Below are 19,865 nucleotides of genomic sequence, written 5' to 3'. Positions count from 1 at the left end.
ATAGTGTGGTAATTCACATATTTTGTGTGGTGAACTTCCATGTTATTGAACTGAATGTTTGTTGGATCATGCAATTATAAAATTGGGAGATAGTAATTTTTTTTAATGGAGAAAGGATTAGTGGTGTACGATTCAAAATTTGACGGATAATGAATTGTTTTATATATTTGTTTGCTTAAATGTTATGTTAGTTTGTTTCTATGTTGTGCGTCTAACTCACACATCATATTACGTTTTTACTGTTGGAAGGCAAAATAAGGTGATAAATTTATCAATAGAGAGTTTTGATAATACCTTAGTATTCAAACATTATGATTTGTTAGTTATTTATGAATTTTGTTTCTTATTATTTTTCATTTGTAGAAGTTTGCTCATATCTATTGAAATGTTTGAGCTTATGATATTTAAAGTATATGGTAAAAAGAATACATCAATTATCATTTTCTTTTCATGAGTTCTGTCTCATAATTATGTATTGTTCCATTTACCTATCTAATTATCATCTTTTGGTGAGTTTGATCTTTTAATTATTCATTGTTCCATTTATTTACTTAAGCGATCACTCTCTTTGTATACACATTTCGATGGTGACTTGGCCTACATATGCTTGTTATCAATTGAGAACAATATTTGATCAACTCACCATCGAGGTGTGTTTTAATATCAAAAAAGTAATGATTTAAATAGACAAAAGAAATAATGAATAGTTTAAGTATGAAACTTGTGAAAAAAATAATTGTTTCATGGTGTGTTTTTAACCTAACTCATTTATATTTTGTAATGACTGAGAGCAATAAGTAATTGTCTAACTCACTAGAAGATAGTGAGCCTAACGTTTTAGATAGAAAAAAGTTACCAAGCTAATTAGTACATGCATGTGTTATGTTAAGGAAAACATTTGATATTATGAAATTTTTTATTGCTATAATATTTTAACTTCTTAACAAACTTTATGAATCTAATTTGGCATGAGTTAGTTAGGTAAGTTTTCTATTTGATAAGATATTTAACTTTTTGTTACTAATTTATGTTGAAATGAAATTCAGAATACAAATTGCATGAGCAATTAGAAGCTCACAAGTCAGAAGTTCTTAATTAATCTATAGCTAGGTCCTTTAGCTATGAAAGAGGCTTGTGAAAAAGAAAGTAAAGTCTGAGTGAAGAGGGAAAAAAATGTTTTTATTAGTATTTAATTGTGATGGGATGGTAAATATCTTTTAGTTGTGAATTAGTGGTGTTTTGGATTTGAATTCTTGATTTGGAGTAGCTTTCGTTGAGAGCGTTTTACTCTCAGATGAAACTTTTTTTGTCAAGGTGCGGTTAGGTAAAGTTATCGTCATGAAGAGGACTACAAAGGCGATATGGACAGATATAGTGCTTGTATTGGACACTGAGTGAATTTTTTTTTAAAATTGCATATACATTCACTATTTTCCACATGTAAAGATTGTGTTGATTTATCATCAAGTACCATGATGATAAATTTTAATTTCTCCTACTTACACTCTAGCCTCCTATCTAAAATGTACAATTCCTCAATGCAGAAAATCAAAGTGCCAACTCCTACCATATCTATCACTAGCTCCAATTATAGTTGTTTCCCTAATCCAACTTGGACATTAACTCCGGAGTTTTTAGAGTAAAGATGAAGTTTTATGGGTCATGAACTCGAATTCCGGAAGCAACACTAATACTTGTATGAGCTATGTCGTCTTACACGTCTTGTTGACAAGGCAACCTATCCCTTGAAGTCTGATCCTTCCTTGAACCATACTAATATGAAATGGCTTCAATCGGACCTTGCACTAGTTTTTTCTTTTATGAAATGATAATTTATTTCAATATGTTTCGAATGATCTCAAAAAACGTTGAACTAAGTGGTTATTTACAAAGTAACAAGCACATCATAATTTTAATAAATTTTTATTTTCTTATTTTATTCATATACATAAAGGACTATTTTGATCATTTTCTCTGCCAACTCCTACCATATTTATCACTAGCTCCAATTATAGTTGTTTCCCTAATCCAACTTGGACATTAACTCCAGAGTTTTAGAGTAAAGATAAAGTTTTATAGGTCATGAACTCGAATTTCGAAAGCAATCACTAATACTTGCATTGAACTATGTCGACTTACGTACATCTTGTTGACAAGACAACCTACCCTTGAAGTCTAATCCTTCCTTGAACCATACTAATATGAAATGGTTTGTGCCAGACCACCCTTTGTTCTTGATCCTTTAGTTAAGAATATTTGCAACCCGTTCCTTGCTACTAATATAATTGGCTTTAATTGGACCTTGCAGTAGTTTTTCTTTTATGAAATGAAATTTATTTCAATATGTTTCGAATGCTCTCAAAAAACGTTGAACTAAGTGGTTATTTACAAAGTAACAAGCGCGTCATAATTTTAATAAATCTTTATTTTTTTATTTTATTCAATTGTTCACAAGTCTCAAATCAAGTGATTATTTACAAAGTAACCTTATTGTCACCCGTCATAACGAGCACATCACAATTCTAATACAATCTTTATTTCCTTATTTTATTAAATTATTCACAAGTCTTATCGAATTCACGAAACACGTGTCTTTTAACAACAAGGTCATTTTTGCACAAATTCTTTTAAATGTGGACAAAACTTAAACAATGGCCACAACTCAAAAGGTGTCTATTTATGCAAATCTCCGGTCCATGTCCATTTTAAAATGAACCGGGTTAGTGGGCCCTGAATCTTTTTCCACATAAGATAAAAGAGAATATTCTTCTTATTTACATTAGTCAACCCTTCAAATTCCAATTATTATACTTTAACCCATCACTCTTGTCTCAGCAACTGAAAATCACCATTTTTATTTTTATTTTTATTTTTATTTTAGCAAATTATACTGCAAACTGCCATTATTTTTCTAGGGTTTTCAAAACCCTAAATTGATTTCGTCATTTTCTTCAACAATTCAAAGGAATTTCAAGAGCTTTTTTAGGTACATTTTATTTAATTTAACTTTTCTTAGAGTTAAACTAAAAATTCAAGATTATTTTTTTTAATCTGTTCATGTTAATTTTGGATCAAGTTTTGAACTTTATGTAACCCTTTTAACTTCTACAACAGTAGAACAAGAAAAAAATTTAGATGGTATATCCAATTTTAATTTGATAATTCTTGAAAATTTGAAGTATTTTTACTTTTTTGTTATTTATTAATCAATCTTTGCATGTGTATATGTTGTAGAAGTAGTTAATCATGTGTAAATTTGGTTGATTTTTGATCATCATGTGGGAATTTTCATTAATTTTTCAAATGTACAAGTTCAGTACACAATGGCCAAGTGGGGTGGTGGTGGGGCTACTCAATTGGTATCAATGCAAATAGGTTATTAATGGGCTCAGGAATCTTTAAGAACCAATATTTCTATAATTAAAACATAGATTACCTGGTATTTGTTGTTGGTGGGAGGTGGCACGTATCGTGAGGAATTAATTGAGATGTGCGCAAGCTGGCCTGGACATTACGATTATCAAAAAAGAAGTTAAAAAATGCAGACTACCACAAAGTTACATGGTATTTGTGCCAGTGAGAGTGGGGTGGGGGTGGGGGTGGGGTGGGGTAGGGTTTGGGTAGGGTAGGGGGTACTTTATTGGTATCAAAGCAAAGGTTAATAATAGGCTCAAGAATCTTCAAAAACCAATATTTCAAAAATTAAACATAGATTACCTGATATTTGTTGCTGGTGGAAGGTGACACATGTCGTGTGGAATTAGTTGAAGTGTGCGAAAGCTGACCGGACACTATGATTATCAAAAAAGAAGTTAAAAAATGCAGACTACCACAAAGTTATATGGTACTTGTATTGGTATAAGAGCAGGGGTGGGGTTGAGGGTAGGGGGGTACTCTATTGGTATCAAAGCAAAGGTTAATAATGGGCTCAGGAATCTTCAAAAACCAATATTTCTATAATTAAAACATAGATTACCTAGTATTTGTTGCTGGTGTGAAGTGATACGTATTGTGTGGAATTAATTGAGGTGTGCGCAAGCTAGCCTGTACACTATGATTATCAAAAAAGAAGTTAAAAAATGCAGACTACCACAAAGTTACATGGTACTTGTGGTGGTGAGAGTGGGGGTGGGGGTAGGGGTAGGGGTAGGGGTACTCTATTGGTATCAAAGCAAATGTTAATAATGGGCTCAGGCATCTTCAAAAACCAATATTCCTAAAATTAAATCATATATTACCCGGTATTTGTTGTTGGTGGGAGGTGATACGTATCGTGTGAAATTAGTTGAGGTGTGCGCAAGCTGGCTTGGACACTATAGTTATCAAAAAATAAATTAAAAAATGCAGATTACCACAAAGTTACATGGTACTTGTGCTGGTGAGAGGTAGTAGGAACTCGTGAAAATAATCGAGGTATGCGCAAGCTGACTTGAACACCATGTTTATTTAAAAAAGACACCTAGAGGTTCTTATTTTTGTTTTACTAGTAAATAGGAACATTGATTTTTCATTAGGACCTTTTGAAGCTTGATAGTGTTACAATCATCAGCCTAGGAGATGTTTAAAAATTTTACTTTTGAAGTTTTAGACTGTTTTTCCTTGAGCCGGGGGGTCTATTGGAAACATCTTCTCTATCTCTGAGGTAGAGGTAAGGTCCGCGTACACTCTACCCTCCACAGACTCCACTTTGTGGGACTACATTGGGTATGCGTTGTTGTATACTGTTTTTCTTTTTATCTCTTAAACCAGAGATGTAATCTCTCTTTTTTTTCCCCTTTTTTTCTACTAGTCAGAATGAACTTTCTTGAGAAGATGGATTTATCTCTTTGGGATCCACCTGAAAATCAAGGTTTGATATTCTGTTGTTACCTTAATTGGATTTTCAAGATCTTTTGGTAGTGAAAGTGTTGAAGTAGATGATTTGTTTAGTCTTCACAGATGAAAGCAGCTATCCAAGTTGGGAGTATAACTTGTATTTCGATCCGAGGCTTGGTAAGTTCATAATATTCACATATATAGATCTTTTAGTGTCAATTTTGACCGACATACCTCATCTGTTTGAATTGATTCTATGTCATAGACGTGATCGAGGCAGATGCTTTAAACAAGAAATCATGTCTGCAAGTGTTGAAGATACAGGCAAACAAAGCTGATTCAGAAATTGGAGAACTTGAAGATGATAAACTTATGCTCCAGAGACAACTTGGCTGTGAAGATAATATGGGTTTTGCTGCATTGAATAACCTGGAGAGCATGCTAAAGCCTTTAAAGAATGAGAATCAGCAGGTTTGCTTTTTGAAACTGTCACATGTTCTTATTTGTCGACTTTAGTCGCTACATGCTCTTTAGGTAATACCTATGTTGCTAGGACTCTTCAAAACTGTCGCTGGGTGTGTGACAGATCCTCCAAAAGTAGTGTATTTTTGGAGGATCCAACACGTGTGCGGCAATACTCACATGTTTTTATTTGTTCACTTTAGTCGATACATGTTCTTTAGGTAACACCTATGTTTCTCAGGCTCTTTAAAAATGTCGCAGGGTGAGTGTCAGATTCTCCAAAAGTAGTGCACTTTTAGAAGGATTTGACATAGGTGCGACAACATTTGTTATGATGTATAGTAGATATTGAATCCCCCCGCCTTCTTTGTGTGTTCACTTTTGTATATTTGAATCTTTTTAGTGACAATCCTGGCTCTGCCACTGCCTGAACCTCCTGATATACTATTTTGTCAACTTTTATTTTAAAAACAACAGCCTGCAGAACCTAAAATACTTGCATTGTTTAGAAGTTCTTAGTTAAAGTCCAAGCACAAACTACTTTAACATGATGTCTTTCGTTGCTTATTTTTGCGATATTTGAATGAAAAACAACGAAAATGTTCTTTGACAGCTTGCAGGAACAACTCTAGAGGAGAGACATGCTGTACAACAAGCAACCAAAGAATATAGCAGCAAATCAACAGTGAATGGAGTGAAGGCTGTTCAGATTAATGATCTATCTGGAATGAAGGGACAAGAAGTGGTGCATGCTGGAACTGTTCGTACTATAGAAGGCACACGACCGCGTCTATTGAATTCTATAAGAGGTGACAGAAACAATCCACAAAGAAAGTTAATGGGTGGAGGTGAGTACTACGGTGACAACACCATCAAGGGAACTCAACAACAACTGGCAGGAGCCAGAGCTGGTGGTTTTGCAGGCATTAGTGCAATTTCTCAGTTCCACTTTAGAAGGAGGAGCGAAACAAGTTTTTGTGTACCAGTCGTCCAAGAGAATAACAATCAGAGGAATGTTCAAAATATGTTGGTAAGATCACATGACAGAACAAGTCAAGCGCCTCGAAATGTTCATAATGTTGAAGTTGTTTTTCCCATGCGGTCTATTACCCCAGCTTCTCGTATGGCATATATCGATAATATGTCACTGGTTCAACTCAAGGCCTTGGCTAATCAACTCAATATAGTTGGGGTGTCCAAAACTCGGAAGGCTGACCTGCAACAACTGCTTCGCTCTAAGCTGCAAGCTCAAGATTGGTCATGACAACAATCTCTCTATTCTTTTAATTTTCAGTCTTATATGAAGTAAACATAGGATGGTTTCCGAATTCTTTTGTGAAGGAGAACAAGGATCAATAGAGCACTATGCTAAAGATAAAACGTAAACTATCAAATGAGCAGCAATAACTTTTTCTCTATATAGCTGCAGGCTAAAAGATTGGTCATGATAGCAATTGTCTATTCTTTTTATTGCAATTTATTATATGAAATATGCAGAGGATTGTTTACCAGTTTTTTTAGTACAGGAGAACAAAGTCAGAGCTCGTGCAAGCTAGATTTCAGTTCGTGTTGTTCCATTTTTGTAGCGAGGAACCCATTTTGGACACATGGGACTGAAGTGTCAGGTATGAGTTTCTTGAATGTGTCTCTATCAGTGTGACCATTGAGACCATGACCCTACAAGCAGAGGCGGCAAAATTAGTCTATGAAAATATGATTCGTTAAGAATTGAACGGATTGGGTTATAATTACTCTCTTCAAAGCTCATTTGAGCCTAACTTATTTCAACTCAAGTAACTTTTGGGCGGTATATTGACATCAACCTACTGACTTTATCCGTACCTTGAAAAATAGAGATGTTGTTTTCGATAGATTTTCAGTTCAAGTAAAAGCATTACCAAGCGAATAGAAAAAAGACAACAATAAGAGCATTACCAAGCGAATAGAAAAAAGACAACAATAGGAGCAAAGATGCCGAGACGAAATACTAAAGAAAACATGACAAAGCATAGAAAAGAAAAAAAAAGAGCATAACTACAACAAAATAATACGATAGTCGAACTACAAGAAACATTAACTAGTAACAGAGATGGAATAACAAGAAAAGACATGAGTAACACTACGACTACTAGTATGAAAGTATTTAGCCTGATTACTGACATTGCTCATTTATTAACTCAACTTATTTTAATCTGCTCAAATTCAACTCAATCTGTGAATAACATGAAGAAATGACATGAACAATACTATGACTACTAGTATGAAAGGAGTTAGCCTGATTATTCACCCGTCTATTAATCTATTATTAACTTAACCTATTTTAATCTGCTCAAATTCAATTCAACCCACCCATTTAACACCCCAATCTACCTGCAAGTACTCAACATGAGCATTTTGTGAGAGGATTTCAGCAAGAACTTTTTTTGGACCTCATCAACATTGCTTGTCTACTCTTCAATGAACTTAAGGTCCTTTTTGTAGTCAAGTGGAGCTTTATAGAGATGAAGTATTTGGTTTTTTATTACTTTACTACTAAATAGATAAAATAATATAACGTATCTTGCCGAACCTACAACATGGTTGTATATTGTAAAAAATTATTCGTACTTACCTTTTATATCAAGTTAGATGCATGTTCATATCAAGTTATTAATGATACTGAATATTCACAAGATCAAAACAAATCAAGCAACAAATTTGCACTCAATCAAAAAATTCCATAAAAATAGCAAACAAGTCAAGTTAGGCATTATAATAGTCGATGAAGTGGTTGAGAGTTATGAGGACAAAAAAGTACTAGGTGATTCTTCCTATCTGTCCTAGCCTAGATCGACATAATAACTTGATAATATTGTTGGAGGGAGCTGATTGACACCCCGTTGAACTAATCGAGGTGTCGAAAATTAACTCAAGCATCACGATCATTAAAAAAATCAAATTAATAATAGTAACTAATTCTTATATATCAAATCACTTAATTTTAGGAATGATATGAAATTCGATCATATGCTTAAGTTTAGAGTAGCATGATTGAAACTTTTAAAAAGTAGTTAGGTGTAAAACAATATTAAACACATCATTACTATAAAAGGATAATTTGACTAAATATTTTCATTAACTTATCCATTTTTTCCCCTCCTTGATAATAAGAGTACTCTACCAATATGCATGACTAAATTATTTAATTCAATTTAGAAAAATTTAAAACCAAACAAATCGGACTTGATCAATTCTCGTCTACTCCACTAGACTAAATCTTGAATTACAATCCATTGGAATTCCTTTTTTATTAGTTCGTTATATTGAGATAACTGTCAAAAATATATCTGACGTGTTTTAAAAAAAATCATCATCAATTATTTATCAAAATATATCTTGACTAGTATCTCATGATGCATGATATACAATCTCTTCTTTTTTGTTTAAAATGATTTGAAATGATGCTCCATGCAATTAGTTAAAGGGATTATCTGGATTTCATTTTTCTTTTATAAGAAAAGAGTTTTGAAGAGATAATAGTTAAAAATACACACATGAAATATCAGTTTTTCTGAGTTTTTTATATGAACTATCATGTGTCTTGGTGTTGCTATTTAGATTGTCACCAATTATTTATTAGAAGACGTCTCGAAATTAATTAATGAACCAGCTAACATGTAAACAATTTTTTATGAACAAACTAAGTTATTATGCACCTTTAAGTAGTTATATTCAAATACTTGATTTAGTCAAGTTTGAAAGATATTTTAATAACTAATTACAAGTGATAATTCAAATAAAACACATACAAACATATAATAATTCATACATGAAACTAAAAAAAAAACAAGTATGTTTTTGTTTATTATTTCTTAATTATATCATTTCTTTTCTCTCTTACTCACCTAATCTTTTTGGTCTTAGTGCTAAAGTCAAAATAAAAATATCCAGTGCGTGTCCACTTTAGGTGCGCTTCTGTCGTAGTCGAATTTATAGCTATGTCTGTCAATTACAAATATCTATTTACTTCTCTACCCCTCCACATGCAAGCAATTACGATAATATTTTTTGATATACGAGTTTCATATCTGAACTATTTATATTAAAGTATTTTTACTCTAATAGCTGAGATATCAAACTCGCGAAAAACACATGGTATATAAAAGGGAAGAATAGTACTCCCTCCGTTTCACAAAGAATGACCTCATTTCTTTTTTAGTCAGTTTCAAAAAGAATGACCTCTTTCCTTTTTTGGTAACATTTTACTTTTTGCTTTCCACGTGACATGTTTAAGACCACAAGATTAAGGGCAATTTTGTACATTTGACATAACTTTACTTTAGGACCACAAGATTCAAAAATCTTCTTTATTTACTTAATCTCCGTGCCAAGTCAAATCAGGTCATTCTTTGTGAAACGGAGGGAATAGTATTGTTTTGTGTAGTCTTTGGATTTGCAAAATCCGCGGTAACTTATCGAAGAAGAGAAGTGGCAACCGCGTAAATAATACCCAATTCCAGGACCTTTCAAATATTTCTAATTTATATGATTTGTCTATCTATAAAACCACAGATTTTATATTATTTTTTTCTAATTTACAAAAAATTATCTTTTTAATTTTCTCTCTCTACTTTTCCAAAAATGTCCGGTTACCAGCACAATGTTCCCGGCTACGGTTACGGCCAGCCACCGTCATCTCAGCCGTACTCCTCCACCCCATACGGCGCTCCACCGCCGTCTTCAGCCTCACCTTATGGTGCTCCACCACCGTCTTCATCATCACCCTACGGTGCTTCACCATCACCTTACGGTGCTCCACCACCGCATTCATCATCACCCTACGGTGCTCCACCTCCTCAATCTCACTCCCCTTACGCTCCCGTTCCGTCTCCCTACGGCGCCGGAGCACCGCCTTACGGTGATCCGCATAAACCCCCAAAAGAGAATAAACCACAGTCTTCATCGCCTTACGGTGGGGCAGGAGCAGGGTACCCTGCCCCACCTCCTTCGGCTCCTTACGGTGATCCGAACAAACCACCGAAGGATAGCCATTCACAACCGTCTGCTCCTTATGGTGGATACCACGCGCCACCTCCTGCTGGGCCTTATGGAGCTAGTAGCCCTTTTGCATCTCTCGTGCCCTCTGCTTTTCCACCGGGAACCGATCCGAATGTTATAGCATGTTTCCAGCTCGCGGATCAGGATGGGAGTGGGCTAATTGATGATAAGGAGCTGCAGAAGGCGCTTTCTTCGTATAATCAGAGCTTCAGCTTGAGGACTGTTCATCTGCTTATGTATCTCTTCACCAATACCAACACTAGAAAAATCGGTAATAATCTTAATTCCAAATAATTGAGCTCAAAATTCACTGATGAAATGTTTCAATTTTTGCCATCTATAGTAGTAGAAAACGATTGAATTGATGATGAATTTCGTGCTGAAAATGTTAGGTTGTGTACAATTATTAATAACTATATGCAGTATACAGTTGATTTGTGACTGAGGGTGGTTGAAAAAGGTCATTTGGAGTAATTATTTGTAATAAAGAAGTAATTTTGATTAAGACTTAAGGGGTTGCTGGTATGAGGGATGAGGGATAACAGTTCTGTGATTATTTTATCCTGCATTCGCTTAGGAGTATTAGTTAGTCCCACGGATAAATATATGGCAGAAACTTTGTGTATCCCATATCTTATACCAAACAACCCCTTATAGTTGTATTGGTGGGTCATCCTTAAGGGTATGTTGGCCAGGATGATATGACCTAGAACAGGCCTATAAGGCTTTGGTATGGCCATTGAAATTCCTGTATGAATTGCTTTTTATGTCCTTGTCCAGGATTACGTGGAATTTATTGAGTTTGATGTTCCTTGAGTTGATGACTGCCTGGCCATTTTACGTATTCTGAATTGGCCATGTAATGAACCAACGTCGTCAAGGGGGAGAAGTGTGAAAAGACCCTCTTGGTCCATTGATGGGGGAATTCAGGGTGGGGTTTCCATATAAAAAGAGAAATAACATTTTTTCAGCATGGAGATCTTACACAAAGCTGATTGGATGTTCCTATTACTTATGGAAGTCGTGTTCTCAATTGAGCATTATCTTGCTTAATTTAACACTGTCTTGTACTATTAGTTCTCTTTGAAAGGAACAGAAGCAAGTCTGTGACAATATGGTGATAGTGGCCGAACTTCCATTTATACTTCTCTCTTTTTTCCCCTCTCTTCCTTTCTCCTTCCATTTGAAGTTAGAATCTCTTTAGAACATGTGTTGAGCCATTAGGGTGGCAAAATAACTGCCTACATAAGATGCAACTTTGTATATTGATAATTCTACTTAGAAATTTTAGTTTCAGCATCTGATAGTAAATGATTATGTGCTAACGTGTGCTTTAGAGTCTAGACTTCCTTTTTCCTCTACGTTTTTTCAAGAGGAAAGATGAATGCAGAACTATTCCCTTTTATTCTTTATTCCAAATGTTTTTGGTTTTTGAAGTTAATCAAGAGCATCATTTAATAATGTTGATCGAATTTGAGTTGGAGATATACCTTTATGAAGCTTTTTTCTTTGTTGAGCATATATATATCTTTCCCTTTTTCTTTTTTCTACCTGTTGACCTATTTTCTGCCCTGTAAGCAGGCCCCAAAGAATTCACTTCAGTGTTTTACAGTCTTCAAGAATGGAGGGTAAGTTAAAGAATCTTTTACGGCCACCTTTGCACTTCTTTGTGTTCTCCATTTTTCTTGGAATTTTTTTTTTCTTTCTATGGCAGTTGATTGGAACTTCCTGTGTAATGCAGGGAATTTTCGAGAGATTTGACAGGGATAGGAGTGGAAAAATTGATTCATCTGAATTGAGGGACGCACTACTTAGCCTGGGATATGCTGTATCACCTTCTATCCTGGATTTGCTGGTCTCCAAGTTTGACAAAACTGGTGGAAAGAATAGAGCCATTGAATATGATAACTTCATCGAGTATGTTTCTGCATCAATGCAAATCTTTCTTCGTATTGTTCTCATATCTTTATATCTTCTCTTTTTTTCTATGCTTTGCTAATTTGTTCCTTTTGTGCTTTCGTTTTCTTTGCTTGATGCAGGTGCTGCCTCACTGTTAAAGTAAGCTTACAGTATCTTCGTCTATTCTGGCATTCATATACCATTCTATTTATTCAGATAGGTGCTTTTCTCACATACGCTTTCATTTCTTTTGCAGGGGCTTACTGAGAAATTCAAGGAGAAGGATACTTCATATTCCGGCTCTGCTACGTTCACTTATGAGTCCTTCATGCTAACAGTTTTGCCTTTCCTGATCGCTTAGAGACGAGGCATATGAATTTCACAATTACGGGTGGTCTTACTATGACTTACCAGCTTCGTTTTCGTTTGTTTTCAGGAGAGATGTTTGCTTCTGTTAGTTTTTGTAAACAGTTTTCAGGGTGAAGTTGAATGACTTGTAGAAGTCTAGTGTGTTTTACATCAGTTAATGGGATATTATCAAAACTAAATCCTTTGTGTTTCTTTTGATGTGTTTACTATTCAATCATAATGTTGACGACTTAAAAGAGTCTGTGGATCGACTTATTTTATTTATTTTTAAAAAAAAATAATCAATTTTAAGGAACCCAAAAAGGCTAATATATCTTTATTTTAAGGTTAAAGGGTTGTGCTTTATTTATGTGGAGTTTATTTGGTATTGAATTACAATATAAGCCTTTTCAGAATAATGTAGCCCTATGAATTAAAAACAACATAAAGCTGGAAGAACGACAAGAATGATAACGCTATTAGATTTGAATGCATATTCATTCAATTGTTAAGATATTGTCTTCCAATTTGATTATCAAATTTATGCATAGTGATTTACTAGGCCTGTCCGCGGAGTTGGAGTAAGGTCTGGTGTTATATTTCTTTTTTGAGCTGTACTTTGCTACTTTGGTAATAAAATGTATTTAGTTACCAAAAAATTAATTAATATAAGTTGTTTATTCTTTTTATTTTAGCATATGAATGTATGGAACTTATCTTTATTTTAAAACTACTCCTAGGAGTAGTATATAGATTTAAAAAAATGATAATTGAATATTATAAAAATAGAAAAGGGACATATTTGCCCTTGTACTTTCAGAAAAGGGTTATATTTGCCCTTCGTCATACTTTTTTGATATATTTATCCCTGTCATCCAACTTTAGGCACATATTTGCCCTTTGACCGTTAAATCTCATGTCTTTACTTTTATCATCCTACCTGACAAGCCTTTTATATAGGGAAACTTTCACATATAGCCACTCAAAAATAGCCCAATTACTCTCCATAGCTACAGTTTGATAATTACAATTCATAGCTACATGTTATAAGGAGGAGAGAGGAGAGAGAGAGGGGGAAAAGAGTTGGAGAAATGTGAATTGTATATGTATATAGGTTAGATAATTGTATATTATACATATGTATTTGTATATATGGCAAGCGAGATTGGGAGAGACAGGAGAGAGGCGAGCAAGAGAGGTGAATTGTATATGTATATATGTTAGATAATATGAGCCTAAAGTTGGATGGCATGGGCAAATATGTCAAAAAAGTATGACGAAGGGCAAATATAACTCTTTTCTGAAAGTACAAGGGCAAATATGACCCTTTTCCGTTATAAAAATAACATATTCGAGTGCAGTTTTTGATGAAGCATGTTCCAAAGGTTAACGAAGATGGTGATAGTTAAGTAATGATGATCGTGAGTGATGACTATAAGTGGTTGATGGTAATTGTTAACAATGAAGGTAGTAATTGACGACATATTAGTAAAAATGATATAGACTGTTATTGGAGGTGGTTAGTGGCATAGTATAAGTGAATGATAATAATGGTTGACGGTTGCAATTGGAGATACTAAGGTTATTTGATAGTAAAAATGATTGGTGGTGGTCGTCCGATGGAAGTCGATTGACCGCTAATAATTACTGATGATGATGACAGTTAGCGTAACAAGTAACAAGATTATTATGATAACACTTTTTTTCTCTCCAAAACTTGGTCATACACCTCACTTTTTAAAAATAAATAAATTTTGTCAAACAAACTACTATTGCGAGATATAGCAAATTTATCATAAAAACCAAAACTAAAACCAAAAAGGAAAAGTAGTTCTATTTAAGATGGGTTAAAGGTAACAATATTCAAAACCCAAGGGTGAGTTTCAACATTATTTATTACTTACAGGAAAAACAAAACCCTAGAAATCTTTCTTCTACCGATCTGCTTCTCCTCTTTTCAGTTTATCTGGTTCTGCAAAGCGGCGAGTTTTCTGGTAGCTATCTCTTCCGACAGCAGCAATCATGGCGTCGAAGTACGACTTGACGCCACGTATAGCGCAGCAATTGGACATTCACTTGATTTTCCCGTTACTGGAGTTTTTGCAAGAGCAGGGACTATACCCAGATGAATATATACTCAAGGCGAAGATTGAGCTGCTTAATCACACTAACATGGTTGATTATGCTATGGATATTCATAAGTCTCTCTATCATACCGACGATGTACCTCAAGGTATCATTTTTTTTTTCGCTTCGTGTTTCCAATTGATTTGTTTGTTTACTAATCTTAATACTTGTGCTCTTTTAGCAAAAAGGGTTCTTTTTTGGGGGGTTGGGGTTGTGAATTTTATAGATATGGTCTATAGAAGTTGTCTATGTGTTGTTCCTCAAGGCATCTCTTTTTCCCCTTTCTAATAGTGAATACCCATTGATTTGTGCCCGTACTGATTGAAATACCTTATGCCCCTTTCAGCATAAAGGTGTTTTTTAGTGTGTGGGGGGGTTGTTAATGGATATGGTCTCTAGAGAAGTTGTTTAAGTGTTGTCCGTCAAGGTATCTCTTTTTTTCCCTTTGATATGAATGTCCATTGATTTGTGCCCTTACTGATCGAAATACCTTATCCCCGTTTCAGCATAAAGGTTTTTTTTTCTGTGTTTGTGTGTGTGTGAGGTGGGGTTGTTAATTTTAATGGATATGGTCTCTATAGAAGTTGTAGAACTGTTGTCCTTCAAGGTATCTCCTGTTTCCCTTCATATTGGTGTATGTTTACATATGGGTCCACGTATTGGTGAATGCCAATTGATTTGTTGCTTTACTAGTCTTAATGCTTGTGCACTTTTAGCAAAAGGGGTTCTTTTTTGGGATGGTGATGATGGTGGTGGTTGTAATTTTGATGGATATGGTCTGTAGAAGTTGTTTATAATTTATTCAGAGGGGATGTCTGTACAGTTGAGGTATAAGAGTAAAAAATCCGGAGACTTAGCGGTGTCTTTTTTAGCATATAAGTTTTTTTTGGGTGGGGGTGTTGTAATTCTGTTGGTGTGGTCTCCATAGGTCTTTTTTGGAGTTGTCCCTAGGGGAATCTGTATAGTTGTGTGATCAGATGTTGATTTGGTATGGGAGTTAATTTTGACGTGGTCGTCTGGATGTTCTGTTTGAGCTTTACAGTTTATGCATGCGATGTATGGAGATTAAAACCTAGTTTTCTTGGTGTACTTAGATTAGATAAGCTGTTGGTACACGTATTTGTTGGTACAGAGTCTCTAACCATTTGCCACTTGCCCTCAGGGATTCCTGGGTTATTAAAAAAGTTTAGTTTGAGCAGAAGTGATTTTGGGAGTTCCTTTACATGTTTAATTCTGCACTGTCTTTATAATTGCTGTTTGACTGTTCAGAAATGATGGAGAGGAGAGCTGAGGTTGTGGCAAGGTTGAAAGCACTTGAGGAAGCTGCAGCCCCATTGATCACTTTTTTGCAGAATTCCAGTGCTGTGCAGGAGTTGAGAGCTGACAAACAGCACAATCTTCAGTTGCTCCAGGAGCGGTACCAGGTGCGTAGATCTAGGTTGGTTTACATGATATAGAGTTCCTACTTCTTTAGTACTTTCTGTTATATAATTAATAATATACTTGTTAAAGGGATCACCAACAGAAGTTGGTCTCTAGCTAATTTTACGAACCTGTCCAGATTGGTCCGGACCAGATAGAGGCATTGTATCAATATGCCAAATTCCAGTTTGAATGTGGAAACTACTCTGGTGCTGCAGATTATCTTTACCAGTACCGAGCATTGTGCACAAACAGTGACAGGAGCGTCAGTGCATTGTGGGGAAAGCTTGCAGCGGAGATACTAATGCAGAATTGGGATATTGCACTCGAGGAACTCAACCGCTTGAAGGAAATTATTGACTCAAAGGTAATATTTTGCATATGTTGAGTTGACTTTCTGTCTATTTGAGTATCCAGTAGGAAAAATTGAATGATCCTCAGTTTACCAAGTGTACTAAGAGTGTCACTTGTCTTGCAGAGTTTCTCTACTCCGTTGAATCAAGTTCAGAATAGAATATGGCTAATGCATTGGAGTCTATTCATCTTCTTCAACCATGACAATGGCAGGACACTGATCATTGACCTATTTAACCAGGACAAGTATGCCAACTGTACTTTTGTTGCTATTGCTTATAGATGATTGTTTTCAGTTGCTGCTTCATTTTAGCTTTCCCCATCTTGTTTCAGCTAGGCATCTTTTCCGATACCATCACCTCAGAGTATTATGTAGAGAAATATTTTAGGAAGCTCCGATTACCTGGTTCTTTCCCTTAGTGGGAAAATGGAGCCCTGAAAACTAAATGAAAAGGAAGGAAACATGATCTGGAGGGTCAGAAACACACTGTATTTTATGTTTTCATACAGCAGAGTTATGTTTGAAATATAATTTTCTTATTTCAAAATGTTTGAAATTTATATTGCTCTTCTTTTGTGGTAACATACATTAAGATGGTATTTCTTCTTGATGCGTCTCGATTAAAGTAGCGGTTATTTTTCCTTTTGTTGGTATGCAATGGATTTACTTCTTCCCTTTGAGCTTTTCTAAATCATTGAAGTCTTGCAGATACTTGAATGCCATTCAAACAAGTGCTCCCCACTTGCTGCGATACTTGGCTATTGCATTTATTGTCAACAAGAGAAGAAGACCTCAATTTAAGGACTTTATAAAGGTTATTCAGCAGGAGCAACACTCTTGCAAAGATCCCATCACAGAGTTTTTGGCATGTATTTACGTCAACTATGATTTTGATGGAGCACAGGAGAAGATGAAGGAGTGCGAAGAGGTAAGCTTCTGCGCCCTAGTTTATCTGCTTTGATGCATGCTCACATCATAGTTTTATGATTCATTTCTTGCATATCAGAAGTAGAAACTAAACTTTTCTGTAAATAAGTTGTAATTGGCTTTAAGATGATATATGAAGTGAGGAATGTGTTTTGAAAGTAGAGGTGCAGGACTCTTTGCAAATATATGTAAGTTTTGTAGATCTTGGACATACTAGTTTCTGATACTCGTAGCCTTATCTTTAGTATAGCCACAGAGCTCTTCCCGTTAAATGCAGCTCTTTTTACTCATTTTAACACGGATGCTATATGCAGCTAATATTGAATGACCCATTCCTTGGAAAAAGAGCTGAAGATGGCAGTTTTTCCTCTGTGCTATTGAGAGATGAATTCCTTGAAAATGCTCGCCTTTTTATCTCTGAGACCTACTGCCGCATTCACCAACGCATTGACATGGGGTATGTAGCTAATTCTTCAAAGTCACTTTCTAAGATCTATTTTGGGGTTCCTTCCCACTCCCCTTGCCCATAGTTTTTTGTAATATTAGGTATACCCCTTTTGTTTGTTACCCATTGAGAGGGGATGTTGTCAGGGCAGTTTTGCTTAAGAAAGCAGAGTTGTGCCCATTTAATAACCATTTTCTTCCATTTCATAAATGGCAGGGTTCTAGCTGAGAAACTTAACTTGAACCTTGAGGAGGCAGAGCGATGGATAGTGAATCTTATCAGGACCTCAAAGCTTGATGCCAAGATCGACACTGAAACTGGGACAGTTACAATGGAACCAAATCAGCCTAATGTGTAAGTTTATATGCAGATGTACCTTATCGAAATGTTCAATGCAAATTTGTTTTTGACCCATTTTAGCATACACCTGATGTTTATGAGCCTTGTCATGTTCAGGTATGAGCAGCTCATCGATCACACCAAGCCCCTTTCTGGACGCACTTACAAATTAGTCAGCCAGCTTCTCGAACATGCACAAACACAACTTGCTAGATAGTTTGGTTGAAGACATTAAGCTCGTGCCAATTTTGCATTGCTCCCGTACCTGATTAACACCTTTATATTCAAGAATGTTTGTTTTTTTTAATGCCTGGATTTCCCTTGGAGGAAATTTTGATATACATGATGAATTATACATCGTTTCGTATAACTATTTCTTCACTATCTTGTGTTGTCTCCATTGGAAGTGGAACGCCTCTGCATTTTTATACTCGTTTTGCCCCGAGCAAATTTGTTTTTAGCTGGAGTTTTCCAGACATTATGTTTCATGTGATGCTTTACTCTTCCACTCGTGATAGCTTAGAGCCCCATAGGTTTTCTGAAGGTGTTGACAACACAGAGAATCTAGTGTGCTTAACAAGGAGATGTGCATGCATTATTTTTGGTTCAATATTTTGGAAAACATTTCATCTAGTAAACAAGTTCAAAAAATGTGGAAAGAAGTTTACAAGTGACGTTTCATATTGATCATCTTCCTACCCTTCAACACATCTCATCTTTGCCTCTACCGAGTAGCCCTATTTTCTACCACACCCCTACTCTCCTATAGTATTCATATTAGATAGGGGTGTGCAAAAATCGATTTAACCAATAAATCGAACTGAAAAAAACACTATTGATTTATTGACATTGGGTTTATTGGGCCAACGGTTTTGCAAATTTTTTTATTGGGTTATTGGTTCGGTTTTTGATTTTATGATTTTTGTTAATGGTTAAACCGATAACCCAATAAGACTATACTAAATTTACTAGTCTTAATGTTAATGGTTAAACGATTGTTACTTTCACACTTTTTTGTTAATGGTTAAACGATTGTTACTTTCACACTTTTTCCTTTGAATGTGTCTAGTGTCTAAACTTGCAAGAAAAATGATTGTTACTTTTATGATTATTACTTTCATGCCAAATGCTGGAAAAATCATATGGTTTATATGAAATTTTTCTTATCGGGTATATAATATATATGAGTATTTTCTTATTGGTTAAATCGAAAATTGAACCGTTAAGTACCATAAACCGATTAACCAAAAACCGATAAGAAATATGTTATTGGTTTGGTTATCGGTTTGACGTAGTTACAAATCAAAAACCAATAAATCGAACCAATAACACATAAAACCGAACCAAACCGATTTTTCAGTTGTACCTTTCGAACATAAGCACTCATATTATGACTTAGCAAGAACGGAGGCGATATTTCAGTTGTACCTTGCATGGAATTATTGAAATATCGAAAACAAACTGCTTCTCATTTAGTCATAAAAAATAGAAGTACCACCTGACCACTTAAGAATGTGCATTTGATTATCTAATTCTTCACCTAAAAACCAGTTTTTCATAACATGTAATTTAGGGATGACAATAGGACGTGGCAGAACTTAAAACCTCAAAATTTTAACCCGTCCCGTCCCACTCAAGAATGTACATTTGTGGTCATTCATCTTAAGCTAAAAACTCATATGTACCAAG

At 35.1% G+C, this 19,865-nt stretch overlaps 3 protein-coding genes across 4 annotated transcripts; all 3 read left to right on the top strand.

Annotated features, from left to right (window-relative positions):
* Window positions 1–4,794: 4,794 nt before the first annotated feature.
* LOC125806909 (uncharacterized) lies at window positions 4,795–6,541 on the top strand. The gene is made up of 4 exons (XM_049486665.1): window positions 4,795–4,849; window positions 4,930–4,992; window positions 5,081–5,286; window positions 5,891–6,541. Exons 1-4 carry the CDS (start codon window positions 4,795–4,797, stop codon window positions 6,539–6,541), a joined length of 975 nt encoding a protein of 324 aa, XP_049342622.1.
* A 3,309-nt stretch (window positions 6,542–9,850) lies between these two features.
* Window positions 9,851–12,710, top strand: LOC125806783 (calcium-binding protein CBP-like). 2 transcript variants are annotated; one of them, XM_049486532.1, is made up of 6 exons: window positions 9,851–10,006; window positions 10,061–10,585; window positions 11,896–11,942; window positions 12,056–12,231; window positions 12,354–12,372; window positions 12,470–12,710. In XM_049486532.1, exons 1-6 carry the CDS (start codon window positions 9,898–9,900, stop codon window positions 12,572–12,574), a joined length of 981 nt encoding a protein of 326 aa, XP_049342489.1. In that variant the 5' UTR covers window positions 9,851–9,897; the 3' UTR covers window positions 12,575–12,710. The 2 variants fall into 2 exon arrangements, with proteins under 2 accessions (XP_049342489.1, XP_049342488.1); XM_049486531.1 differs by having other exon boundaries at window positions 9,851–10,585.
* Window positions 12,711–14,454: 1,744 nt separating this feature from the next.
* On the top strand, window positions 14,455–18,552 carry LOC125841094 (eukaryotic translation initiation factor 3 subunit E). The gene is made up of 8 exons (XM_049520102.1): window positions 14,455–14,794; window positions 15,958–16,112; window positions 16,250–16,477; window positions 16,589–16,710; window positions 17,174–17,393; window positions 17,707–17,849; window positions 18,054–18,191; window positions 18,294–18,552. The coding sequence occupies exons 1-8, from the start codon at window positions 14,584–14,586 to the stop codon at window positions 18,391–18,393; spliced, it is 1,317 nt and encodes a 438-aa protein (XP_049376059.1). The 5' UTR covers window positions 14,455–14,583; the 3' UTR covers window positions 18,394–18,552.
* Window positions 18,553–19,865: the final 1,313 nt, after the last annotated feature.

Source organism: Solanum verrucosum, unplaced genomic scaffold, assembly GCF_900185275.1.
Source record: "Solanum verrucosum unplaced genomic scaffold, falcon-dt-bn FXZP01000196.1, whole genome shotgun sequence".
Classification (NCBI taxonomy): Eukaryota; Viridiplantae; Streptophyta; class Magnoliopsida; order Solanales; family Solanaceae; genus Solanum; species Solanum verrucosum.
Note: the sequence above shows the minus strand (reverse complement) of the source record. Positions and strands in the feature narration are given on the sequence as shown.

Bases quoted from the DNA above. Each gene is read 5' to 3' on its own strand.
- LOC125806909 (XM_049486665.1), top strand. From the start codon at position 4,795: ATGAACTTTCTTGAGAAGATGGATTTATCTCTTTGGGATCCACCTGAA. The intron at 4,850-4,929 runs GTTTGATATTCT...TGATTTGTTTAG, and splicing joins GGATCCACCTGAAAATCAAG to TCTTCACAGATGAAAGCAGC. The intron at 5,287-5,890 runs GTTTGCTTTTTG...GTTCTTTGACAG, and splicing joins TAAAGAATGAGAATCAGCAG to CTTGCAGGAACAACTCTAGA.
- LOC125806783 (XM_049486531.1), top strand. From the start codon at position 9,898: ATGTCCGGTTACCAGCACAATGTTCCCGGCTACGGTTACGGCCAGCCA. The intron at 10,586-11,895 runs GTAATAATCTTA...CCCTGTAAGCAG, and splicing joins TACCAACACTAGAAAAATCG to GCCCCAAAGAATTCACTTCA. The intron at 11,943-12,055 runs GTAAGTTAAAGA...TGTGTAATGCAG, and splicing joins ACAGTCTTCAAGAATGGAGG to GGAATTTTCGAGAGATTTGA.
- LOC125841094 (XM_049520102.1), top strand. From the start codon at position 14,584: ATGGCGTCGAAGTACGACTTGACGCCACGTATAGCGCAGCAATTGGAC. The intron at 16,113-16,249 runs GTGCGTAGATCT...GAACCTGTCCAG, and splicing joins TGCTCCAGGAGCGGTACCAG to ATTGGTCCGGACCAGATAGA. The intron at 16,711-17,173 runs GTATGCCAACTG...GAAGTCTTGCAG, and splicing joins GACCTATTTAACCAGGACAA to ATACTTGAATGCCATTCAAA.